Here is a 27,547-nt window from a genome sequence, read left to right as displayed (position 1 = left end):
CCTTTGACAAAGCCCGTCTGGTCCTCTGTGACCACCTCAGGTACACAGTCTTCTAGCCTTTTGGCCAGTATTTTGGCGTCTGCATTCAGCAGAGATATGGGTCTGTATGACCCACATTCCGTTGGGTCTTTGTCTTTCTTAGGTATCAGCGAGATTGAGGCCTGTGCTAACGTGGGTGGCAACGTGCCCCTAGCTAGCGAGTCTGTGAACATCTCCCGCATGTGCGGGGCCAGCGCTGTCGCAAATTTTTTGTAGAAGTCCGCCGGGAATCCGTCCGGTCCCGGCGCCTTCCCCGCCTGCATGGAGCTAATGCTCTCCATGATCTCTCCCAGTGCTAGTGGTGCTTCCAGATCCCGTTTTCTGCCCTCTCCCACAACTGGTATGTTCAGTCCGTCAAGAAACCGGTTCATCCCAGCCTTCCCCGTTGGGGGCTCTGAGGTGTACAGCTCTTGGTAGAAGGCCTTGAAGGTTTTGTTAATCTTCTCTGGTTCTGTTTCCAACGTGCCTCTGGTATCTCTGATTTGCGCAATTTCTCTGCTGGCTGCCTGCTTTCTCAGCTGGTGGGCCAACAGGCGGCTGGCTTTGTCTCCGTGTTCGTATAGGGCCCCGCGTGCCTGGCGGAGTTGGTGTACTGCTTTCCTGGTGGAGAGCAGGTCAAAGTTCCTTTGTAATTCTTTTCTCTCCGCCAGGAGTTCTACAGTCGGGGCCTCGGAGTATTTATGGTCTACCTCCAGTATGGAGTCGACCAGCTTCTGCCTAGCCACCCTTTCCTCCCTATCTCTTTGCGCTTTGTAGGCTATGATTTCCCCTCTTAGTACGGCCTTAAGCGCTTCCCAGAACGTGGAGGGTGAGACCTCCCCGTTTTGGTTGATCTCAGTGTACTCCGCTATGGCCTGCGCTATCCTTTCGCTGAAGGCCTTGTCAGCTAGTAAGGCACCGTCCAACCTCCATTTGGGGCGCTGGGCCCTTCCCGTCTCTAGCCGCACATCCATGTAGTGTGGAGCGTGGTCTGATATCACAATTGCGGAGTATTCCACCTTGTCTATCTCTGGAAGCACCGTTTTCCCCACCACAAAGAAGTCAATTCTGGTGTACACGTTGTGTACTGGGGAGAAGAAAGAGAATTCTTTCTCCCCCGGGTGGGCGAATCTCCAGGGGTCTACTGCTCCCATCTGCTCCATATAGTGGCTGAGTTCCCTTGCCATGTTTGAGGTTTTCCCCGTTCTGGGGTTTGATCTGTCCGTCGTTGGGTCCTGTACACAGTTGAAGTCCCCCCCCATGATTAGTCGGTGCGTCGCTATGTCCGGGATTTCTGCCATGGTCTTTTGGATGAAGCTCGTGTCGTCCCAGTTGGGCGCGTACACGTTAACTAGAACTACCGGCGCCCCATCCAGGGCCCCGCTGACCATGACATACCGTCCCCCTGGGTCCGTAACCGTCTTTGTCGCCCTAAACATTGTCCTCTTGCCAATCAGGATCGCCACCCCCCTGGCCCTTGCCCCATAACAGGAATGATAGGTTTGTCCCACCCAGCCCTTTCTTACCCGCAGTTGGTCCTGCTCCCTCAAGTGCGTCTCTTGGAGGAAGACTATGTCGGCCCTCATGTTTCTAAGGTGGGTGAGGACTCTAGATCTCTTCACTGGGCCGTTAAGTCCCCTTACGTTCCAGGTGACTATTCTGGTGGGGGGCTTCTGCCCCCTTGCTCCTGTGGGGTTAACCATATTTGTCCGGTGGACGCGCCCCTGCCCTCTGGGGTTTCCCTATGTTAGGGGGCCGTCCAGGATGTCCACTATCACTGCTCTCCCCATGCGGTCGGGTCCCTGCGCTCCGGGGTTCCCCCTTGTCCCGGGGACACCCGCCATGGCCGTCCACTTTGTGTCCGCCACGCGGGTAGTCCCCTGCACTCCGGGGGGCCCCTTCACCCACAGACCGTACTGGGTGGGTGCTTGCAGCAGTTCCCTGTTTCGAGCCCTTGTCTGTGGCACTTTGTGGCCCTATTCCCTTACTGGCCTCTTTTGTCCCTTCGTCCCTGCGTTTCCCCTCCCTGGTCTCTCGCCCCCCGGGTGCCCCCCCCCCCCCCCCCGCTCTATCCCTTTCGGGGATACCCCTGTGTACCCCTCCATTGCCCCTCTCTCCCCCATTCCTGTCCCCATTTGCTCTCCCACCTTTGATGGGTGATCCCCCCCCTCCCCTGCCTGGCGCCTTCCCCCCTGTTGGGGGTGCGCTGCGGCCCTGCTCTGTTGCGCGCCCCCTTCGCTAGCTTTCCTGCTAGCACGGTGGCTCCCCTCTCGGAGGTTGCTGTCCCGCTTCCCCTCTCCCCTCTCCAGTACTCCCGTTCCCTCGTGCCGGGGCCTGGCCTCCCACCTGGAGCGGGCCCTAGGGCATTGGGTTGTTTTCCGTTCTGGGTGTTTCTGCCAGGGGGGAGGGGGCTGGCTTTGCCTCGCCCCTCCCCACCCCCCCGTCGGCATGACGTGTCTCCTTGCCATGGGCCCCTCGTCCCTACTTCCCATGGCGTTTTTCCAGCCCGTGCTCCTCGACGAATCTATTCGCCTCGGCAGGGGCTGTAAAGAAATATTCCTTGTGTTGGTATGTGACCCAGAGTTTTGCTGGGTACAGCATACCAAAACGTACTTTGTTCTTATAGAGAGCTGCTTTCGCTCTGTTGAACTCCGCCCGTCTCTTAGCTATGTCCGCTCCAAAATCCTCGTAGATTCGGATGGCGTGCCCGTCCCAATTGCAGGCTCTATTCTCCTTGGCCCAGCGCAGGATTGTCTCCCTATCCCGGTACCGGTGCAGTCTGGCTATAACTGCTCTCGGTTTTTCCCCTTCCTTGGGCTTCGGGCGCAGTGACCGATGAGCTCTGTCCATTTCCGGTGGGGTGGGAAAAGTTTCCCGCCCCACTAAGGAGCCCAGCATCGCAGCCACGAATGTTGTGGGATTTCTACCCTCTATCCCCTCTGGCAGGCCCACTGTCTTGATATTTTGCCTTCTCGAGCTGATCTCCTGGTCGTCTACCCTGCCCTTCAGGCTCCCCTGTGTTGCACTCAGTTTCACCATTCCCCTCTCCAGGGATATGACCCGGTCGCTCGCGTCAGTCGCTGCCTTCTCCAGCTCTTTAATGGTTGCCCCCTGGGCTTCCAGTATCTTCCCTTGGGCTTCCAGTATCTTCCCTTGGGCATCCACTTTCTTCTCCAATCTGGTCAGAACCTGCTGCACCCCTGACATGGCCCTGGTCACTGCTGCCTGTGCTGCGGCCTCTGCGTCTGCTTTTAACTCTGCCTTGAATGCCTGCAGCTGCTCCCTCACCACCTCGGCAAAGGCTTCCTTCCAATTCACGCCCCCCTCTAACCCCAGGGGAGAGGTTGCCCGCCCGTCCAGCTCTTCTGGATGCGGCGAAGCATCCTTCCCGCCGCTTCGCGTGTTGACTCGTTCGCCCGAGCTGGCTTTCCCTTTGCCCAGTCTACTTCCGGTGCCCCCTTTCTCTTGGCTCCTTTCTGGCACTTTTTTCTCCCCCTTCCCCTTCATCTTTTCTTCTCTCCTTGTTCTTCTTTTTCCCCCTTTTCCGCACCCTATTTTTATTTTATTTATTATTATATATCTATATATGTATATATATATATATATTTTTTTTTTTTTTTTAATTTATTTCCCCTACCCCTTTTCTCTTTACCAGTTTTCTTTTGGGAAGAACAGAAATACAAGTCTCTTTTTTCTTTTTTCCCCACTCAACCAGGAGAGAGAGTCCCTTTGTCTTTGCCACGTGGTGGTCACAGCAGTTGGGGGGGGGAGGAGGGGCGAGTGGGCCGGTGGTCGCTGCTGGTTGGGGGGGGGGGGGTCCCCGCTGCTGGCTGGGGGGGGGGGGTTGTGTCCCCGCTGCTGGCTGGGGGGGGGGGGGGTTGTGTCCCCGCTGCTGGCTGGGGGGGGGGGGGTTGTGTCCCCGCTGCTGGCTGGGGGGGGGGGGGGTTGTGTCCCCGCTGCTGGCTGGGGGGGGGGGGGTTGTGTCCCCGCTGCTGGCTGGGGGGGGGGGGGGGTTGTGTCCCCGCTGCTGGCTGGGGGGGGGGGGGTTGTGTCCCCGCTGCTGGCTGGGGGGGGGGGGTCCCCGCTGCTGGCTGGGGGGGGGGGGTCCCCGCTGCTGGCTGGGGGGGGGAAGAGAAGAGGGGCCGCCGCACCGCTCCTGGCCCGCGTGGGGGGGGGGGGGGGAGGGAGAGGGGATGGACCTGCTGCTGTTGGGCCCCCCTGTCGCCGCTCCGGCTCCTCCGCTCCGGCTCCTCCGCTCCCGCTCCGGCTCCTCGGCTCCTCCGCTCCGGCTCCTCGGCTCCGGCTCCTCGGCTCCCGCTCCGGCTCCTCGGCTCCTCCGCTCCGGCTCCTCGGCTCCTCCGCTCCGGCTCCTCGGCTCCTCCGCCCCGGCTCCTCGGCTCCTCCGCTCCGGCTCCTCGGCTCCTCCGCTCCGGCTCCTCGGCTCCTCCGCTCCGGCTCCTCGGCTCCGGCTCCTCGGCTCCCGCTCCGGCTCCTCCCGTTGAGGGGGAACCTGACTGAGGTCTTCAAAATTATGAGAGGTATGGACAGGGTGGATAGCAACAAGCTTTTTCCAAGAGTGGGGGGCAATTACAAGGGGTCACAATTTCAAAGTTTTTTTACGTAGAGGGTGATGGGTGCCTGGAACGCTTTGCCAGTGGAGGTGGTAGAGGCGGGCACGATAGCATAATTTAAGATGCATCTAGACAGACATATGAACGGGTGGGGAACAGAGGGAAGTAGATCCTTGGAAAATAGGCGACAGGTTTAGATAAAGGATCTGGATCGGTGCAAGCTGGGAGGGCCGAAGGGCCTGTTCCTGTGCTGTAATTTTATGTTCTTTGTTTTGTTCTATCTGCCACTTCTTTGCCCACTCTCCAAGCCTGTTCAAGTCCTTCTGCAGCCCACTTGCTTCCTCAATACTACCTGTTCCTCTACAGATCTTTGTAAACTTACAAAAAGTTTGCGGTACAGATCCGCAAATTTAGCAACAGTGCCTTCAGTTCCTTGTACCAGATTATTAATGTATATTGTTACACAGTTGTGGCCCCAGCACATGATCTTCCCTTGACGAAGCCGCACTGAACTCAGTTCTATTTTATCATGCATTTCCAAGTACTCCGCGATTTCATCTTTAATAATGGACTCTATGGGCAGCATGGTGGCCTAGTGGTTAGCACAACCGCCTCACGGCGCTGAGGTCCCAGGTTCGATCCCGGCTCTGGGTCACTGTCTGTGTGGAGTTTGCACATTCTCCCCGTGTCTGCGTGGGTTTCGCCCCCACAACCCAAAAATGTGCAGAGTAGGTGGATTGGCCACGCTAAATTGCCCCTTAATTGGAAAAAATAATTGGGTAATCTAAATTTATAAAAAAAAAATAAAAAAATAATGGACTCTAAAATCTTACCAATGACTGAAGTCTGGTTACCGGCCTATAATTTCCCATCTTCTGCCTCCCTCCCTTCTTAAACAGCGGGGTACATTCACCACTTTCCAGTGTCTGGGACCCTTCCTGCCTCCAGTGATTCCTGAAAGATTCTTCAGTGCAGTTCGGGACTCACATGAGCAGCGCGGGCCTCCCAAGCAATTAAGGCCTCAATACACTGTAAGTTCTTCCCCGAAAGGGGCTGGTCAATCAGAGGCCGCTGCAATAAGAGCAGTGCCAGCAGGTGTGATGGCCACTTCCGGTATTGCACTGGGGGCTATGCAGAGGATCTATGATAGGGGAGGGGGCTGTGGGGTTTGGGGGGGGGGGGGGAGCAACAGGAGGGGGGTGGGGTGGTGTTGGCTGGGCAGAAGAGGGGAACTGTAGAAACCAACTATTTTCCAATACATCTGATAGGTTATAGAGTAAATATTAAGTGTAAATATTAAACCCCAGTTTTTACCCATTTTAAATTAAGGATTTCAGCACTCTCATAACCTCAGATCATTTTAAAACATAGGTTCAACAGAAGCATAATTCATGATAGATTAAAACGGCATTCTTAATCAGCTAGCAAATACATTTGCAAGATAATGTGGCACTAAGCAGTCCAAGGACAGGAAAGGCTCCATGACAACAACATAGCAACGGTACAGTAACCTAAAGGAGCCATTGTCCTAACAGTCAAGTCAGCAAGAATCCAGTTCAAGCCGCTTGTGGTAACGGCACCAAATCACATTCCATAACACATATAAGAATTCATTTATGAAACATTTCAAGTTAACGTTGCACATTAAAGACAGACAGCTAACCGTCAAATCAAATTTATTTGATTCTAACCCAAACCAATTAGAATTACGTAGATGTGTGGATAGATGGCTAAAGACTGATATGATTTAGTATAACCATGATAGATCGTACTGCCATTTTTCATTCATGAATCATCTATACCTTGATCTAACTTACTCGCTTTCTCTCTAATTTTCTCTTTTCCACTCTAACGCTTGAAGTAAATGCAAACTGTTTGCCGTAAGCAAGAAAATCATTTATGTATTATTTGAAAGTTATATTGTCTACCAATTGCTTCTCTTTGAGTCCTTTTGCAACTGGACTTATTAGAGAATAAGATTTAAGTGATTCTCAATCGTAATCATCTCGAGGCAAATGAAACGATTCTTATTTGCATCCAAGAAGTGTTAACTCAAATTTCTACTGAGTTTTAGTGTTCGCAAGTGCCACTAGATCCGCATGGTATATCTCTACAGGAACGTCAGCCTGGAAATGGTATAAGGTTCTGGTGGGAGATCGGGTGGGAAGGGAAGCGGGGTATTGGCAGCAGGGGCAGGAGGTGGCTTCCCAATGCCTGCTTACACGATCTGGCTCAGAGTGCCCCCCTGCATGGCAAGCAGTGCCCCACCCGCTAATGGATTAATACCAACAGTGCATAATCTAGATTGGCATTTCAGGGCAGCACTGAGTCTTTGACTGAGAATTAAATTCAGGCCCCTTGCCTCTCAGATAGATTTAAACATTCAACAGCATTACTCCAGGTAGAGAAATGTGAATACTGGCTATTTCTCAATGTTGAAGCTCAGGCTGTTCTTGGCATTTCTAATGATAGAATCATAGAATTTACAGTGCCATAGGAGTCCATTCGGCAAAGGGGGGCGCGGGATGATCTGGCCCCGGGGGGCTGCCCCCACCAGCCCTTGGAAAGAGCACCCTACATAAGCCCATACCTCCACCCTATCCCCAAAATCCCATAACCAAATAAGCCCACCTGACCTTTTTGGACACTAAGGGCAATTTATCATGGCCAATCAAACTAACCTATACATCTTTGGACTGTGGGACGAAACCGAAGCACCCGGAGGAAAACCACACAGACACAGGGAGAACATGCAGAGCCCGCACAGACACTGACCAAGCTGGGAATCGAACCTGGGACCCTGGAGCTGTGAAGCAACAGTGTTAACCAATGTGCTATCGAGTCGCCGTAATGTCAAGAGTAGCACTGTTCAAGGCCTCCAAGAAGAGGGGCTGGATTCTCCGACCTCCTGCGGGGTCGGAGAATCGCTGGGGAGTGGCGTGAATCCCGCCCCCGCCGGCTGTCAAATTCTCCGGCGCTGGAGATTTGGTGGGGGCGGGAATTGCGCCACGCCTCTCGGCGGGCTCCCCCCCAGCGATTCTCCGGCCCGCGATGGGCCGACGTCCCGCCTGTTCTATGCAGGTCCCGCCGGCATAAATTGGAGTTGCTCCCTTACCAACGGGATCTGTCAGCGCAGGCGGGCTTCGGGGTCCTCGAGGGGGCGCGGGACGATCTGGCCCCGGGGGGTGCCCCCACTGTGGCCCGGCACACAATTGGGGCCAACTAATCCACGGGCGGGCCTGTCTATTCCTATGCACAGGCCGTATAAGCCTCCGCGATGGCCGGCGTGAAGGTGAACCACCTGCGCATGCACGGGGATGACATCAGCAGCCGCTGACGCTCCCGTGCATGCGCGGACCCGCGCCGGCCGGCGGAGTCCTTTCGGCCCTGGCTGGTGCATTGCCAATGCCTTCCCCGCCAGCCAGCGGGGCGCAAACCACTCTGGCGCCGGCTTAGCCCCTGAAGGTGCAAAGGTGCCCCTTTAGGGCAGCTGGACGCCGGAATGGTTCCCGCCTCTCCACTGTGCCGTTTCTGCCCGCCCCGCCGATTCCCAGAGAATCCCAGATTTTGCCACTGAAATCTTCAAACCAGGGATGTAATCGTTTTCATTGAGAAAATAATTATCAGTTACATAAAGTAAAAAAAAAATCAGTTCTGTAAAAATTAAAACATAAATGCATTAACAGCTCTTAGAAAAGTGTAGCAGTTATTCCTGCCAATAAAGTTGTAAGTTGCAAACCAATAAAAATTAAAAGAAATCCAAATTTAAAGTGAGGAATCCTTTTCTTGATATTGACTTGTACTGGTTAAGAGTTTGGTACCTAGTTCATATTCTGTTTTAGCTCTTCTATCTTTCAGAGGGCAATACATTTAATGTCAATGGTGAAGGTTTAAGGACTAATAACTGTTTTTCACTGAATCAACAGAGAATTAGCACAACCAACTTTTGATCAACTTAAAACAATGCAGTGCATTATATATTAATGTCCAATTATTTTAGGTTTATTAAAGCAATAAAGCAATGGTTCAGTCTCAATATTTCAATCCTATTGAGTATTTGTGACTCTTCTGTTGTAATATAAAACTGATTATATCACTTCCTTGTAGCTACTCATGACGATATATTCTACCATGCAAATGGGAAAATGTACATTTTTGTACTGTATTACATAAAAACATATTATGTTTTAGAAAGGAGTGTATAGCTCATGCAGTGGTTTAACACTGATACATTAGATTGATGATGGAGTATTGATAGATCAATGAGCAAAGATTAAAAGTCACCCAGAAATACCAAAGATGTGCATCTGCTTGTACTGACCTTTCAAATTGAGAATCTGTCATTCGAAAGCAGTAGCTCTCGAGAACTCTTCGGACTTCATAGCACCGAATGTGTTCATCCTTATTATAATCAAACAACTTAAAGGCTCTGATGAGGTTTTTTAAATTATTTGAAATCTAAGTTAGAGAAATAATAATATTAGTTGTAGATTTGTGCAATCTTATTACAAAAGTGAGTCATTATTCCTTCACCACTAGGACATGTTTCCATCCATCTGAGAGAACAGAAGTGACCTCACTTTAATTTCCCATCCAAAGATGGCACCTATGATAGTGCAGCATTCTCTCAGTGTTACACTGAAGTTCCAGCACAGGTTATCTGCTCACGTCTCCTGACTTGAAGCCACGATATTTTGATCCAAGAAGTAAATGTTACTTCTGAGCTGTGGATCTGTCTTCTAATCCAGTCAGAGCTGATATTGGCAGCAGTAAGAATCCTGCACTAAATCAACCTGAACAATTCAACTTCACAACTTCTGAATGAGATGGCCAATCTAACTTTTTTCTTTTTTCTTTCATGGGATGTGAGGATCGCTGACTGGGCCAGCATTTGTTGCCCATCCCTAATTGCCTTTGAAGTGGTACATTATATTCTTAAATCGCCACAAAGATATAAAGTATGGAGGTGCCACACCCTTGGGTTTTTTCAAAGCTCGATGCAAGATTTATTTATTCAGGAGGTGTTGCTCTTACAAATCTAAGAGGAGAACTAAAGACCGCACAAACATTCTGCTGACGTCACTACAGATCACATGAATAACACTGCATGAGCGTCACCAGCAGGGATGTACTATTTAAATGTCATTTTAGGGGGCAATTAAGAGTCAACTGCATTGCTGTTGGTCTGGAGTCACATGTAGGCTGGACTGGTTAAGGATGGCAGATTTTCTTCCCTAAAGGGCATTAGTGAACCAATACTACGATATGGTGACTTTGTGAATATACAGTCACTTGGATAGATTCACAGCCAAAGCACATAACTACACTCAATGCATTTATATCCAGAGTATTTGTTCATTCATAAAAAAGATTAATGTCGTTAACAACCTTATTGTGGACAACTGCATTGACATTGTAGGAACAATGTTCCATAAATTTGCCAATGGGCTGCCTTCAAGATTCACAGATCACAATCCCACAGACTTCTGTGATAGCTTATGTGTGTCCCAACTAATTTGTAAAGTAAAGGGTAATGTATTTTTAAAAAAATAATTTTTATTAAAATTTTCACATTTTCACAAAAAAGAAAACAATAACAGAAAATTCTAAGAACAAAAAAAAACAGAACCCCCCCCCCCCCCGTAAATACAAAAGAGAAACAATAAATTAAGCCCCCGTCATTGGCAAAAAACAGATATTCAACCCAAAACAAAAACAAAGAGACAACCCCCCCCCCCCCCCCCCGGGGTTACTGCTGCTGCTGACCTTTTGTTTTTACCGTTCTGCCAGGAGATCTAGGAATAGTTGCCATCTCCTGAAAAACCCCTGCACTGACCCCCTTAGGGCAAATTTCACCCTCTCCAATTTAATAAACCCCGCCATATCGTTGGCCCAGGCCTCCACGCTTGGGGGCCTCACATCCTTCCACTGAAGAAGAATCCTCCGCCAGGCTACTAGGGGCGCAAAGGCCAGAACACCGGCCTCTTTCGCCTCCTGCACTCCCGGCTCCACTGCAACCCCAAATATTGCGAGTCCCCAGCCTGGATTGACCCTGGATCCTACCACCCTCGATACCGTCCTTGGTACACCCTTCCAAAATTCCCCCAGCGCTGGGCATGCCCAGAACATGTGGACATGGTTTGCTGGGCTCCCTGAGCACCTAATACACCTGTCCTCGGTCCCAAAAAACCGGCTCATCCTTGTCCCGGTCATATGAGCCCTATGCAGTAGCTTAAACTGTGTGAGGCTAAGCCTCGCACACGAAGAGGAGGAGTTCACCCTTTCTAGGGCATCCGCCCACATCACCTCCTCAACCTCCTCACCCAGCTCCTCCTCCCATTTATCTTTCAGCTCCTCCACCGAGGCCTCGTCTACCTCCTGCATCACCTAGTACACTTCCGAGATCCTCCCCTCTCCAACCCATACCCCCGAGAGCACCCTGTCCTGGACCCCACGCGGCGGCAGCAGGGGGAACCCCGCCACCTGCCGCCTGACAAATACCCTTACTTGCATGTACCTAAAGGTGTTCCCCGGGGGGAGCCTGAACTTTCCCTTCCAGCTCACCCAGGCTCGCAAACTTCCCGTCTATGAACAGGTCCCCCAGCCTCCTGACACCTGCCCTGTGCCAACTCAGGAACCCGCCATCAATTCTCCCCGGAACAAGCCGGTGGTTCCCCCGTATCGGGGTCCCCAACGAGGCCCCCACCTCCCCCCTGTGCCGCCTCCATTGCCCCCAAATCTTGAGGGTAGCTGCCACCACCGGGCTCGTGATATACCTGGTCGGAGGGAGCGGCAGCGGCGCTGTTGCAAGCACTTCCAGGCTCGTACCCAAACAGGATGCCATCTCCAGCCTCTTCCATTCCGCCCCCTCCCCGTCCATTACCCACTTACGCACCATCGCTGCATTGGCAGCCCAATAATACCCACAGAGGTTGGGCAAAGCCAGCCCCCACCCCATCAGCCTCCCGTACCAGTTCCCGTACCAGCCTCCCCGGACAGGCGCCGGAATGTGGCGACTAGGGGCTTTTCACAGTAACTTCATTGAAGCCTACTCGTGACAATAAGCGATTTTCATTTTTTTTTTTCATCCCTGCCCCGCTCCAAGAACACCCGTCTCACCCTTGGAGTCCCTTGTGCCCACACAAACCCCGTAATGCTCCTGTTAACCCGCCTGAAAGAGGCCTTCGGGATAAGGATGGGGAGGCACTGGAACAGGAACAGAAACCTCGGGAGCACCGTCATCTTGACTGACTGCACCCTACCCGCCAAAGACAGCGGCAGCATGTCCCACCTCTTAAACTCCTCCTCCATTTGCTCCACCAGCCTTGTGAGGTTTAGCTTATGCAAGGCCCCCCAGCTCCTGGCCACATGGACACCCAAGTACCTGAAGCTCCTCTCCGCCCTTTTCAGTGGGAGCCTCCCAATCCCCCCCTCCTGGTCCCCCGGGTGTACCACAAACAGCTCGCTTTCCCCAAAGTTAAGCTTATACCCTGAGAAATCCCCAAATTCCCGGAGAATCCCCATCACCACCGGCATTCCCCCCACCGGGTCCGCCACATACAACAATAGGTCATCCGCATAGAATGACACTCGGTGCTTCTCCCCACCCCGGACCAGCCCCCTCCAATCCCCCGACTCCCTCAGTGCCATAGCCAGGGGTTCAATTGGCAGAGGAAAAAGTAGGGGGGACAGGGGACACCCCTGCCTCGTCCCTCTGTATAATCGAACATACTCCGACCTCCTCATATTCGTGGCCACACTCGCCATGGGGGCCTCATACAACAGTCTCACCCAACTGACAAACCCCTCCCCAAACCCGAACCTTTCCAGCACCTCCCACAAGTATCCCCACTCGACCCTATCAAAGGCCTTCTCCGCATCTAGCCACCACTATCTCCGCCTCCCCTTCCACCGCCGGCATCATAATAACGTTCAAGAGCCTCCGTATATTAGTGTTCAGCTGCCTCCCCTTCACAAACCCCGTTTGATCCTCGTGGATAACCTGAGGCACACAATCTTCTATCCTCGTGGCTAAGATCTTTGCCAACAACTTGGCGTCCACATTCAGGAGTGAGATCGGCCTGTATGACCCACACTGCAGGGGATCCTTGTCTCGCTTAAGGATCAAGGAGATCAGCGCCCGAGACATCGTCAGGGGCAAGGCCCCCCCCCCCTCTCCCTCGCCTCGTTGAAGGTCCTAACCAACAGGGGGCCCAGCAGGTCTGCATATGCCTTGTAAAATTCAACCAGGAACCCATCCGGCCCCGGCACCTTCCCCGACTGCATGTTCCCTATCCCTTTAACCAGCTCCTCAAGCTCAACTGGCGCCCCCAGACCCTCCTCCACCCTCGGGAATCTCAGCCGGTCTAAAAAGCGCCCCATCCCCCCCTTCTCCGCCGGAGGTTCGGACTGATATAGTCTCTCATAAAAGTCCCTGAAGACCCCATTAATGTCTACCCCACTCCGCACCACATTTCCTCCCCGGTCCTTAACTCCACCAATCTCCCTAGCCGCATCCCGCTTACGGAGCTGGTGTGCCAGCATCCTACTCGCCTTTTCCCCATACTCGTACACCGCACCCTGAGCCTTTCTCCATTGAGCCTCCGGCTTTCTGGTGGTCAACAAGTCGAACTCAGCACGAAGGCTGCACCGCTCCCTCAGCAATCCCTCCTCTGGGGCCTCCGCGTACCTCCTGTCCACCCTCACCATCTCCCCCACCAATCTCTCCCTTTCTCCCTGCTCCCCTCTCTCCCTGTGAGCCTGAATGGAGATCAACTCCCCCTGAACCACCGCCTTCAGCGCCTCCCAGACCGTCCCCACTCGGACCTCCCCATTATTGTTGGCCTCCAGGTACCTCTCGATGCATCTTCGAACCCGCCCCCTCACATCTTGTCCGCCAGCAGCTCCACCTCCAAGCGCCACAACGGGCGCTGGTCCCTCTCCTCCCTCAGCTCGAGGTCCACCCAATGCGGGGCATGGTCAGAAATGGCTATCGCCGAGTACTCAGCGTCTATACCCACGCAATCAGCGCCCTACTCAAAGCAAAGAAGTCGATCCGGGAGTAGGCCTTATGCACATGGGAGAAGTATGAAAATTCCCTGGCCCTCGGCCTCGCGAACCTCCAAGGATCCACCCCTCCCATCTGGTCCATAAACCCCCTCAGCACCTTAGCCGCCGCAGGCCTCCTACCCATCCTGGAACTGGATCGATCCAATGGCGGATCCAGCACCGTGTTGAAATCCCCCCCATTATCAGGCCCCCCACCTCCAAATCTGGAATCCGGCCCAACATGCGCCGCATGAAACCCGCATCATCCCAATTCGGGGCGTATACATTGACCAGCACCACCCGCTCCCCTTGCAGCTTGCCGCTCACCATCACGTACCTCCCGCCGCTGTCTGCCACCACACTCGATGCCTCAAACAACACCCTCTTCCCCACCAGGATCGCCAACCCCGATTTTTTGCATCCAGCCCCGAATGACACACTTGGCCCACCCACCCCTTCCTCAACCTGACCTGATCCGCCACCTTCAGGTGCATCTCCTGAAACATAGCCACGTCCGCCTTCAGCCCCCTCAGGTGCGCGAACACGCGGGACCGTTTGACCGGCCCATTCAGTCCCCTCACATTCCAGTTGATCAGCCGGATCGGAGGGCCACCTGCCCCCCTCCCCCTGTCGACTAGCCATCACCCTTCCGTAGTCCGCCACGTGCCCGTGCCCCCCACTCAGCCCGTTCCCCACAGCGACAGACCGCCATCCTGATCCCCTCTGCACGCTCCAGCTCCTTCTTGGCCATTCTAGCAGCAACCTGGTATCCCCCCACTCTACCCCCCCCAATCCTCCCCATCCCCCTCCAAGCTAGGGCCCCCCCCAGCTGCGTTACTCCGGTCATTGTACTTCCGTAAGTCAGTCGACTCCTGCTGACCTCAACTGCTCCCGCCACCCCAATTACCTATCCCAGTATCCCCCAACCATTCCCCCAAATGCCGACCCCGCCCCCTGCTTCTCCAGCGCGGGAGAGTGGCCCGCGCCCCCCATCCCAAACCCCCCCCGACCCAAAACGCGGGAAGACAGGCACATGACCCAACAGGGCCGCGAACCCCACCCAAACCCATAACCAGTGAAATAATAAAAATCCCAACATGATATGATAAAACACCCAAGTAAACAGATAACAGTCCCGAAAAGCAGAAAAGAAAAGGCAAGACAGCAGAAAAAAAAACATCGTCCAATAGAACCAAAAAGAGCGAAAGGATATCAAGGAGGACAAAGCCTCCGGGCTGCGTACAACGGTCCCCAATCCTCAGTTCAAGTCCAGCTTCTCTGCCTGGACAAAAGTCCAGGCCTCCTCCGGGGAGTCCAAATAAAGTTGGCGGTCTTTATAAGTGACCCACAGGCGTGCCGGCTGTAACAGGCCAAACGTGACCCCCCTTCTTGTGGAGCACTGCCTTCGCCCGGTTAAACCCAGCCCTTCTCTTCACCACCTCTGCACTCCAGTCCTGGTAAATCCTGATCTCCGTATATGCGGGCCCACTTACTACTCCTCTCCCTCTTCGCCCAACGAAGCACACACTCACGGTCGACCAAGTGTTGAAATCGGACCAGCACCGCCCTGGGTGGCTCGTTTGGCCCGGGCTTCCGCAGCCGCACCCGATAGGCACTCTCCAGCTCCAGGGGTCCCCGGAACGACCCCGCGCCCATCAGCGAGTTCAGCATCAGGACCACGTAGGCCCCCAAATCCGAACTTTCCAGCCCCTCCAGGAGGCCCAAAATCCGCAGATTCTTCCGGCGGGAGCGATTCTCCATCTCCTCCATCCTTGCCAACCATTTCTTGTGAAGCGCCTCGTGCGACTCCACCTTCACCGCCAGGCCCAGGAGTTCGTCCTCATTCTCCGAAGCCTTTTGCTGCAGCTCCCGAATCTCCGTCGCCTGAGCCGTCTGAGTCGCCCCGAGCCTGTCCAGCGATGCCCTCAACGGCTCCAGGATCTCAGCTTTTAGTTCCTGGAAGGAGCGCAGCAGCAGCTCCTGCTGCTCCCTCGCCCAGTGCTGCCACGCTACCGGTTCCCCGCCCGCCGCCATCTTGTCCTTTTTGACTCGCACCTTCTTCTGCTGCAAAGTTGTTTTTCTGGTCGCTCCACTTCTAGTCCAGCCCATCCACCAGCCACCAAGCGCCAAGGTTGCGTTCCCACCTGGGGAAAAATCAAATCAGCGCCGTTGCGGGCCCTTAAAAGAGCCTTTGGTGAGATATTTTCCAGTTGTTCCCTTTGCTGCTATAATCCAGCTTTCACAAGGGCCCTCAGGTCAGCTAGAAGCCTCTAACACAGCCCTTCCCCCGCCTGCATGCTGAATAGGCTTTGTCTCTCTACTGCAGCCCCAGCCAAATCCTACACTGTTTCTGCGGGACTGGAAACCAAGAAAGATATCATTCCTGGGTGAAAAAACTCCTCCTACATTCACCTATACTTTTTCATAGAAATTCCACTCCATATTGCTTAAAAAAAGAGCTCTTTTCTGTGATCTTAGCAGGAGCTGCCGTGTGTGCGACCACTCACTCCATGGTGCACACCAGAAGTCGTAAAGGGTAATGTAAAGAGTACACCAATCTGTTGGTAATTCAATGCTTTGGTACTGACTTAATAAGGAAGATCGATCCCAAGAGGGCAAGCCTTTCTGAAATACAGGTCACTCAGGTGAAATTTTCCTTTGACTTTGGTAAAAAAGCATTTTTCTTAGTTTTGGGTTCATCACTTTTCTTCCCTAAAAACCTTTGTCATGCAGGTATACAAGGTATATTTACCAGTACAAGGTACCTTTAAGGATATGGGATCTTGCCATCTACATGGGAATTTCTCACCTTTTCTCTGAGACGAATCTCAATTTGTTTTAATGTCATATTGCAATTGGATAAAATGGAACTGCTCCTGGAGAAAGAAAGGGGGAGAATAGACAAGCAGACAAGCAATCAATTGGTATGTACACACAAGCAACTATTAACATAAACAGCATTTACAGGGCATGGCAGTGGGTCAGCACTATCTAGGTAAAGCTCTAAATGAGAGTCATAATGACCTGTAACTTTGGGCCATAACTTCCATCCAGTGGCATAAAGTCATGGCCCACTGGAATTACAAAAGATTTAAAACTAACTGACCTGCTTTGGAAAGCTTTGTTGAAACCTCTGCTGGCTGGAGCTGCTTGGGGCCTGTAGCGAAGACCCGAACACAGTGCAACTCCAGCGAACTCAGGGAGGTAACACTTTTTGACTTCACTGCCTGCCATAAAGCAAGTAGGTTTAAAGGGCCCAGTGAAACTAACATGCCGGGGGAAGCTACGTGTCCTGGTAAGTGGACGAAATTTGGCTGGACAGGTCCGGGATGGGTGTCTGGGGTAGGGATGTGAGGGTTGGGCGAGGGGTCCAGGTGGGTGGTCAGGTGGGGGATTCTGGATGGGTATAGTTTGGGGGGGGGGGGGGGGGGGGGAGGAAAGGGTGGTCGGTTAGGGTGGTCTAACTAACTGTTAGCACTTCTGGACAGTTGCCTCGTAAAGCCTTCTATGGGAACTTCCAAGAGGGGTTCCCCAGCGCATCTTTGGGGTACTCCCCAAATCCAACGCTGGACAGTCAGGAAGTTACAGGCCATTAACCTTGTTTCGCCCTCCGCAGATGCTGCTAAACCTGCTGAGCTTTCCCAGCATTTTCTGTTTTTATTTCAGATTTCCAGCATTTGCGATATTTTGTTTTTATAGGTAAAGCATGTTTGATTACATAGAACAGGTATGGACTCTACTGTACGGCAGAAATAGTATGTTCAGAAATAGTCAGAATCTTTACAAAAATATTCCAAAACAATATTTGCACATTGGGTGCAACAGGATGCAACAGGAAAGAAAAACACAAGTTAAATTGTGAAATTTAACATCAAAAAGTTTTTGCAACAAGTAATAGTTAAGCAGATTCCAGTGTACAGGTTATACGTTCAGAGGCTTTATGATGTGCACACCTGGAAGTACTATTCTTATTAAAATTGTGCTGGCTGGTGAAAAGATGAATAAAGAAAGTTGGAACAATGCTATTTTTTATGTGAATTGGGTGGTTTGATCGCATCTACACGCGTCCAATCAATATTGGGTTGTCGAGCTCATCCACATGAAATAAACTGTAGACACCAATCAGACAGGAATGCAGGTAGGTAGGTAGTGGCAGGTAGTGTTAATGAGGTAGTGGGGAGACCTAGCCTGCTGCTGCTTGTAGTATCTTTGGGCAACAAAGTTAATTCATAAACGTTATTAATGTATATAGTATACCATGGAGAAAAATTTACTATTACATAGATTACATAGAATTTACAGTGCAGAAGGAGGCCATTCGGCCCATCGAGTCTGCACCGGCTCTTGGAAAGAGCACCCCACCCCCTATCCAAGGTCAACACCTCCACCCTATCCCCATTACCCAGTAACCCCACCCAACACCAAGGGCAATTTTGGATACTAAGGGCAATTTATCATGGCCAATCCACCTAACCCGCACATCTTTGGACTGTGGGAGGAAACCGGAGCACCCGGAGGAAACCCACGCACACACGTGGAGGATGTGCAGACTCCGCACAGACAGTGACCCAAGCCGGAATCGAACCTGGGACCCTGGAGCTGTGAAGCGATTGTGCTATCCACAAGGCTACCGTGCTGCCCTATTGTATTATCTGCAAAGATCTTACTGACCTTAATCAGTAATTCAGCCAGTACATTTCTCACTTGGAATTAAACAGTTTTGTTACGACTGATGGGGTGGGTTTCAACTTACAGAACAGAAGTACTGACAGCTGACAGTCCAAATATTGGCTAGACTTCTTGATTGTATTAATTTTTAAAAATAAATTTAGAGTACCCAATAATTTTTTCCAATTAAGGGGCAATTTAACGTGGCCAATCCGCCTACCCTGCACATCTTTGGGTTGTGGGGGTGAAACCCACACAGACACGGGGAGAATGTGCAAACTCCACACGGACAGTGACCCAGGGCCGGGATTCGAACCCAGGTCCTCAGCGCCGTAGGCAGCAATGCTAACCACTGTGCCACCGTGCTACCCTTTGATTGTATTAATTGTGGATTCCGTTTGCCCTCAACCTTAGGCCCAGCTAAGTAAGTTTTGTTTTGTAAGACTGCATCGTATGATGCAACTGTGTTGGCCCAGTTGATATATTCATTGCTGAATGTGGAATACATTAATACAGAGCAGAGAGATTGCAAGTTCAGGTCAGATCTATGGTGGGCTAGTTGACTTCACCTGCGGTATTAGTGGGATAGTACAATGGGCCTCGGTGTCCTTGGCTAGGAAAAGAAGTAAATATTTTGAGGCTTTATAACCGAATTACAGGAACACTGGCTGGAAAATGCTTTTATGTAGACATTGGGAGTCAAATGCAATTTTTGAAGATTCAGAAGAAAAACAAGAATGTTTGCCTGTTTTGAGAGGATTTTTACATTTGTTTATTCCATAAGGATTTGAGAACTGCTTCATTATGTTCATTATATGCAGGCAATGGAACTGAACATCAGGCGCTTTGCATATCGGGTGGTTGATTCAATATTGCCGCCTTGAGACAAATTTCTACCCTTAGATATTTTTTGCTTGGCTGTGTTACACTTTGTGATCAAACAACCTGCTTCCAGTCACTATTTAGACTCGCAAAAAGAATTGCCACGTGACTGAGGGATCAGAAAGCACTTGCTGCCAGGGCTGTACTCTCACCATGCATTAGTGTCTTCAGGAGAGGGAGGAAAAGGCTGGCTGGAGAGCTTTATAAAAATAATGTAAAATTTTAAAATTCCATAAATAATTGTTATATGTGCATAGCTATTTCGTTATCACCATATGTGCACAATTACCGAGAAGTTTAGACTTTATAAAGACTAATGTGTTCAGCCTAGATTATATCCTAAATTACAGGCTGCAAATGGGAAGTTGCTAATTTACTATTTTAAACCCTGCAGCATCGATAAGATTCTGAAGGGGCTTGCCAGGGTAGATACTGAAAGGATGTTTTCCCTTGTGTGGGAATCTAGAACTGAAGGTTCAAAATAAGGGTTCTCCCTTTTAAGATTGAGTTAAAAAGAACTATAAATCTTTGGAATTCATTACCTAAATCAGTCTTATGAATCACGTAACTAAGGGCTTTAAACTAAATGGTATAGGCAAGTGATCAAATGTGACAAGATGTGGTATATCCAAGAGTAGAGATGAGGGAAGAGAGAAAAATAGCAATATGAGAAATGAGGGTTGGAGAATGGCAGGAAGGGACAGAGAGAAAAAAAGGAAGAATGCACAAAGATTCAAGATTAGATGTTACAAAGGTAGAAAATAGACTAAACTAAAGACCCTCGGCGGATGCTCCGTCCCGCCGTGCCACATTTCTGCCTCACCCCGCTGGCTGGTCAATGGGGTTTTCCATTGGGGGCAGTCCCATGCCGTCGTGAAACTCCCGGGCTGCCTGCAAAATGGAGCATCCCGCCGGCAGAGAATCCTGCCCCATGTATCTAAATGCATGTAGCATTCGTAACAAAGTAAACAAATTGATAGCATACATTGAAGTAAATAAATATGATCGGATAGCGGTTAGGGAGACCTGGCTGCAGAAGGACAAGAATTGGGTCTTGAATATTAAGGGGTACATGACATTCAAGAAGAATAGGAGGCTAGGTAAAGTTGGAGGGGTAGCACTGTTCATCAAGTATGTCATCAGAGCAGAAGTTAGAGATGACATTGGTTCAGGAGGTAAGGATGTAGATGCGGTTTGGCTGGAGATGAGGAATTATAGGAGAAAGACATCACTCGTGGGAGTGGTTGACAGGCCGCCTAATAGTAACCACAATGTACCACAAAGCATACAAGGTGAAATATTGGGTGTTTATGATAAAGTAGCAGCAATAATCATGGGTGACTTTAATCTACATATAAACTGTAAAAATCCGATTGATAGTAGTGGCCTGGATGAGTAATTCTTAAGCTTTCAAGATAGTTTCTTAGAACAGCTCATTCTGGAGAGCAGGTTATTTTAGAATTAGTATTGTGTAATGTGACAAGATTAATTGATGACCTCAGAGTGAAGGCACCCCTAGATATCAGCGACCACAATATGATTGAATTTTACATCCAGTTTGAAAGAGTCAGTGGGTCTAAGACTAGTATTTTAAACTTAAATAAGGGTTACTATGGGATGAAAGCTGAGCTAGGTGAAGTGAACAGATCAATAGGTAGACATTTAAGGGGATATTTCTAATACTCAGAAAAAGTATATTTCTGCAGTAAAGAAATATTCCAAATGAGGAGCCACCATCCATGGTTAACTAAAGAAATTAAGGAGAACATAAAACTTAAGAAAAAATGTATAACTGCATAAGATTAGTCGCAAGTCTGATAATTAGTAAGAATATAAAGAACAGTAGAGAATGACTAAAAGATTAATCAGGATAAAGAAATTAGAGTACAAGAGGAAGCTAGCTAGAGATGCAAAAACAGATAACGAGAATTTCTAAAGGTATTTAAACAGGAAAAGAGTAGGTAAAGTGAGAGCTGGTCCTTTCGAGAGTGAGAATGGGGAATTAATATATTAATATTCTGGACCAGACCCCAACAGTGTCTAGGATACTGGACAGAAACCCCAATATTTTATTTTAGTTTTGTGAGACTGAGAAAAGAATACCTCACTCCAAGGATGATTTCATGCAAAATAAGGATATTGCATATTAAAACAAACTTTATTACTAACACAGTATTAAAATATCTTTAATGTCACACAAGAAAATTGCTTACAATTACCCCTTAATAATGTTAATCAATACATTGACATAATAGCCCGTAACTGCGATCTTTATTTCCACTCAAACAACAAAACTATCTCAGATCCCAATCCACTTTTAAACACAGTTAGCACTCAGGAATACTTGCTGTACAGAGATGTCTTTGAGACTGTTTGAAAGACAGCCCTGAACCCTGTCAGAACAATGCAGAATCCCTGGCTGGGTATTTCTTCAGAAACTTCTCAGGTTGTCTTCCAGCCAAAAACTAAAACTGAACCTCAACACCTGACTGCATCAACCCCTTGCTCCTCCCATTAAATACATAATCTCACTAAATTGACCACAATGGCAGTAGCACAGTGGTTAGCACTGTTGCTTCAATGCACCAGGGACCCGAGCTCGATTCCCGGTTTGGGACATTGTTGTGCGGAGTCTGCACGTTCTCCCCGTGTCTGTATGGGTTTCCTCCGGGTGCTCCGGTTTCCTCCAACAATACTGTGTGAAGTTTTGGTTTCCTTATTTAAGGAAGGATGTAAATGCGTTGAAGGCAGTTTGGAGGAGGTTTACTAGATACCTGGATGAGCTAGTTGTCTTATGAGGATAGGTTGGAAAGACTGGGCTTGTTTCTACTCGAGTTTAGAAGAGTGTGGGGTTCCTTGATTGAAGTATGTAAGATCATGAATGGTATTGACAAGGTGGACATCAAATGGATGTTTCCTCTTGGGGGTGAGTCTAGAACTACGAGGTACTGTTTTAAATTTATGGGTTGCCCTTATAGGACACGATGCGGGGAATTGTTTTATTTTGTTTTCTCACAGAAGGTTGAGCAACTTTGGAACTCAGAAGGCGGTGGAGATGGGGGTCACTGAATATTTTTTGAGACGGAGGTAGATAGATACTTGTTGGGCAAGGCAATCAAATGTTACTGGGGCTAGACGGGAAATGTGAAATTCTAGACATATAGATCAACCACGATCTCATTGAATAGGGCAGCAGACTTGAAGGGTCAAATGGCCTACCTCTGCTCCTATTTCACATGTTTAATGTTTATATGAGTCAGCAGTGGAGGTTGGATCATTGAACATATTTAAGGCTGAGTTGGATGGATTGTTGATCTACAAGGGCAACAAAGGTTATGCAGGCAGGAATGTGCAATTAAAGATATGATCAGATCAGCCATGATCTTATTGAATGCTAGAAGAAGTTTGTGGGGCAAATGGCCTACTCATACTCCTATTTCTTATGTTAACCTCATCCTTTCTTTTCAGACCTTCTTTATCAAAGAGTCATCCAAACTCGAGAGGTTAGCTTCCTTCTCTCTCCACAGATGCTGTCAGACCTGCTAAGATTGTCCAGCATTTTCTGTTCTAGTTTCAGATTCCAGCATCCTCAATAATTTGCTTTTATCTTCTTTATCAAATACTCGGTGCAAAGTATTATTAACCAGACTCCTGTAAAGTTCAGTTACTTTCCTATGGAAGCTATACTTTTATTTTCCTGTCCTACGTACCAGCAGATATTGGCATAAATCAGAAAATGCTGGAAATATGCAGCTGGTCAATTAGCATGGGTAAAGACAAATGGTAAGTTGTGACATTTTGGGATGGTGCAATTCATCAGAGTGACGTGTATACATCCAAAATTACATAGCCCATATTTTTCACTTATTTATTTCGGATTTCCAGTTTTTCCTTTTTATTTTAGGTACTAACCTGCTATTTGTACTTCTTACTCGGGATCCATCCGTTGCACAAAACTTTTCCAGAAATACCTTGTAAGGAACTGTTTCATCACTGTTGATCGGAAGCTTAAAAAGAGAAGGAATATATTTTATGATATATAACAAACACAAAACTTGGGCAGCAGGGTAGCACAGTGGATAGCACTGTTGCTTCACAGTGGCAGGGACCCGGGTTCGATTCCCAGCTTGGGTCATTGTAGTAATCCACGGGAGGCAGGAGTTCCGTCACCACACCAATATTTATTTACAATAACGATATTACAGGAGCAGCTACAAACAGTGCTGCTAGCAGTCCAGTCAACTTAAGACTGCTCACAAAGCCTACACAGGTGATTATTTGGGCCCCCTCAATGAGCTATCATTGAGGGAGCTCATACTCCAATTGGCCAACCAATAAAGCCAATTGGAGTTCATTGTTTGTGTGGAGTCTGCACATTCTCCCCATGTCTGCGTGGGTTTCCTCTGGGCACTCGGGTTTCCTTCCACAAGTCCTGAAAGACGTGCTTGTTGTTGAATTGGACATTCTGAATTTTCCCTTTGTGTACCTGAGCAGGCGCCAGAGTGTGGCGAGTAGGGGATTTTCACAGTAACTTCATTGCAGCGTTAATGTAAGCCTACTTATGACACTAATAAAGATTATTATTAAATTTACTTTCACTGCAAGGAAATAACAACTACCAGAAAATAACTTCAAAAGGATGATATGATTTGAGGGATAAGAAGCCCATTTTAAAATGTTTGACTTTGTAGTCATCCAGGCATTCAGCATTCTAAATTTTAATGCATCAAAGTAATGGATCAGAATAATCTGTATTTCCCCTCATATCTTTTGGAATTTGCTTTATCTGTGAAACAATTCAGAACTTTATCATTGTAATCGGTAATTGTTACTTGGTAGTACATAACCTGAGTATTGCTGAAAAAAAGCCAGACATGTTGTGAAACTTTGCATCTTGCATTCATCAGTACAGAGTCACAAGAAGACCAAATCTAAAGGGAACAACAATTTATACTGCATGAGAAGAGGGTGATAATTGTTTGTTCAGCAGGTTGATTCCGATTGATCAAGGCATTGCCATGGGGAAAGAACCAGAGAATGTCTGTCCGCCAAGCTTTTATTTAGTTGAAAAAGGTGCAATGTGTGTTCATGCTTCTTCTGTCTGCAAAGGACAGGGCATGTGTGTGAATATATTTAGTTTCTAGTAAATGTAAGTAAGCCACACCAAGTCTTAAGTTAGTTGTTAGTATATTTTTTCAGCACAATTGTTTAGTAAGTGTTGCCCAATCACAGAATCACATTTAATTTTGGGCACTATGTTCTGAGCTTTGCAAGCATGGACTGGTTGAATCCAATCAATAGTTTTCCTGTTGCAGACAACTGAAAGGGCAAGCTTTTGATATGATCGACCAGTCATTGGGATAACTGGTCTACATACATGGTATCATACCAACACTAAAATTCATATACCATATTACTCAATTGTGTGGTAGGCAAAACATCTTTTTGGCTTGACTCAGCATGCATAATGGCCATGGAATCCCTTCCAGGCCCAGCTCTTACTAAAATCTTCGTCGGTTTCCACGAAAAACTCATTTTCAGTGGAATGACTCCTAACCTCCTGCCCCTTGCACATTTCTTATACTGTATGTAGATGAGATTTGAATTTGCAGCTGCATGTATAAATTTCTCTCCAAGCCTTAGTGGACTCCATCTTGCACTCACATTCAGTGAAATAGAGCAATCAAACAAGCTCCCTTTCCTCGACGTGCTGGTTGAGAAATCTGCCAATGGGTTCTCTACTACTGCCTGCTGTAAGCCCACTTCACTGGTAGTATATTGGGATTCCTACAGTTCCACATACTAGCCTTATCAGCAACCGCTTTGTAATAATTCCAGTGAAGGCCAAGCTAAATAAAATAAAGTTTTTTCTTGGCAAAGAGGCCAAGCTTGTGACCAGTGTTATTCATGTTCCAGGGCAGTGTATGAGGGAGTGTCCATGGGCCATTAGGTCAAGGCCAAAAGCACTGGAGAGGGCGAAAATCGCCTTGTCCTCTTTGAAAAGACCCAGCAAAAGCTTATGATCTGTGGTGATATGATCTGCATACCTGTCTGCCATTGGGGCAGAACACCGGCTTACCATTGGCCCTGGTCGGTCATGTGCCTCTCGACCGATTGGCCGAGAGGCTGAGTTAACCACGCCTCCATTAACGAGGTCTAAATGGACAAACGCCTGGCGATCGTCCATTCCATTGTAGATGATCGCAGAGCTATGTTCTAGTCTATTAAAGCCTGACTTTTGTAAAGCACTCGTCTCGCGTACAATTGATGGCACATCATGATCAGTTACTATTATGAAGTGCTGGCTGTAGACATGCTGGTAGAATTTTATTTATATCCAAAATAACAGCTAATCCCTCCTCAATTTGTGTATAGCACTGCTCTGCATCCACAAGGGTCCTGGGCAATGGGTCTTTCTGTCAACTTTTCAACAATGCGAGTCGACTTCCGGGCGGCGAGCTGAGCGGTCGCACTAAAAGGGGGGCTCCCACGGAGTGAAGAGGCTGGGGCGTTTATCTCCGCAGCGGGGAGAGCAGGGCAGGGAAGGATACCCCCCCCCCAACGATACGGCCGGCAGAGGATCCTCGGCGGCGGCATCAGCGGCGGCGGCTCAGCGGTGGCAGGTCCACACACACCCCCAGCGGCACCAGAGCGCACGCCAGGAGCGGAGCGGCAGCGACCCAGTCGGAAGCGGGGCCCAGCCTGCGGCAAGAAGGGAGCAGAGGAGCAGCGACCTAACCCCCCCCCCCGCAAACCGGGAGAGCGCGGGGTACGACCAGCGGCGACCAAAACGGAGCAGCGGGGACCGACCAAACCCTCCCCCCCCCTCCCCCCCACCGGCAGCGACCACCATGAGGAAAGAACAAAGAGACTCTGAACCAGAAGCCTCTCTCTCTATCTCTCTACCCTGGGTGAGTGAGGGGAAAGGAAGAAAAAGAGAAGAACTTTTACAAAAAGAAAACTGTTAAAGAGAGGGGAGGGGGAAATATATACATATATATATATATATCTTTATTACTTTTTTATTTTATTTTTTTATTTTATTTATTATTATTTATTTATTTTTTTTCTCTCCTTGCACTCTCTTGTCCCATCCAAAACAAGCCCACCTAAGAGGAGTTGTATAAAAGGGGGAAAAATAAAGTAGCAAAGGAAAGGAGGGAGGAGGGAAGAAAAAGGGAAGAGACAAAGAATAAAGATAGGGTGCGGAAAAGGGGGGGAAAGAAAAACAAGGGAAGAAGAAAGGGAAGTGGGAGGAAAAAATGCCAGAAGAGAGCCAGATCAGAGGGAGAAGGGTCACCAGATACAGACCGGGCAAGGGGCGAGCCAGCTCAGGCGAGCGAAGCGTCGGAACGAAAGTATCGCCGCATCGAAAAGAGCTGGACCGACAGGTGCCCTCTCCCCCGGGGCCAGGGGGCAGCGGGAACTGGAAGGCACACTTTACCGAGGAGCTGAGGGAGCAGTTGCAGGTACTCAAGGCAGAGGTGAAGGCAGAAATAGAGGCGGCAGTGCAGGCAGCAGTGGCCAGGACCATGTCAGGGGTGCAGGGAGAAATTGGATACCCAAAGGGAGAAACTGAAAGCCCAGGAGGCGACCATTAAGGAGCTGGAGAAAGCAAGCAGCGACTGACACGAGCGACCGGGTCACGGCCCTGGAGAAGGAGGTGGCGAGACTGGGCGCAACACAGGGGAGCCTGAAGGGCAGAGTAGACGACCAGGAAAACCGCTCAAGGAGGCAAAATGTCAGGATAGTGGGCCTGCCAGAGGGGAAGCGAGGGTAGAAACCCCACAGCATACGTGGCTGAGATGCTGGGCAACTTAGTGGGGAGGAAAACTTTCCCCAACCCACCGGAAATGGACAGAGCACATCGGTCGCTGCGCCCGAAGCCCAAGGCAGGGGAACAACCAAGAGCTAAACTGCACCGGTACCGGGATAGGGAGACAATCCTGCGCTGGGCCAAGGAAAATAGAGCTTGCAAATGGGAAGGGCACACCATCCGAATCTATGGGGATCTTGGGGCAGATATAACTGGAGACGGGCTGAGTTCAACAGAGCGAAAGCAGCTCTCCACAGGAGCAGAGTGCGTTTTGGTATGCTGTACCCAGCTAAACTCTGGGTCACATACTAAAACAGGGAATATTTCTTTACAGCTCCCGCTGAGGCGAATAGGTTCGTCGAGGAGCACAGGCTGGAAAACAACCAGGGGGTAGGGACGAGGGCCCCCTGGCAGGGGGCAACAACACGCCGATGGGGGGGGGGGGGGGGGGGGGAGCAATGCCAGCTCCCCCCACCCCGGCAGGAACACCCAGAAAAAGAACAAACCACTGCCCGAGGGACCGCTCCAGGTGGGAGGCCAGGCC

At 49.6% G+C, this 27,547-nt stretch overlaps 1 protein-coding gene across 1 annotated transcript in view; it reads right to left on the bottom strand.

Moving 5' to 3' along the window:
- efcab6 (EF-hand calcium binding domain 6) overlaps window positions 1-27,547 on the bottom strand; it is a 177,481-nt gene that overhangs the window by 136,602 nt on the left and 13,332 nt on the right. Inside the window, 3 exon segments of the mRNA XM_038781176.1 lie at window positions 8,911-9,047; window positions 16,447-16,513; window positions 23,100-23,194. Coding sequence (XP_038637104.1) covers window positions 8,911-9,047; window positions 16,447-16,513; window positions 23,100-23,194 — 299 coding nt within the window.

This window comes from Scyliorhinus canicula, chromosome 20 (assembly GCF_902713615.1).
Source record: "Scyliorhinus canicula chromosome 20, sScyCan1.1, whole genome shotgun sequence".
NCBI classification, from domain to species: Eukaryota; Metazoa; Chordata; class Chondrichthyes; order Carcharhiniformes; family Scyliorhinidae; genus Scyliorhinus; species Scyliorhinus canicula.
This window is presented reverse-complemented; position numbering and strand designations above follow the sequence as displayed.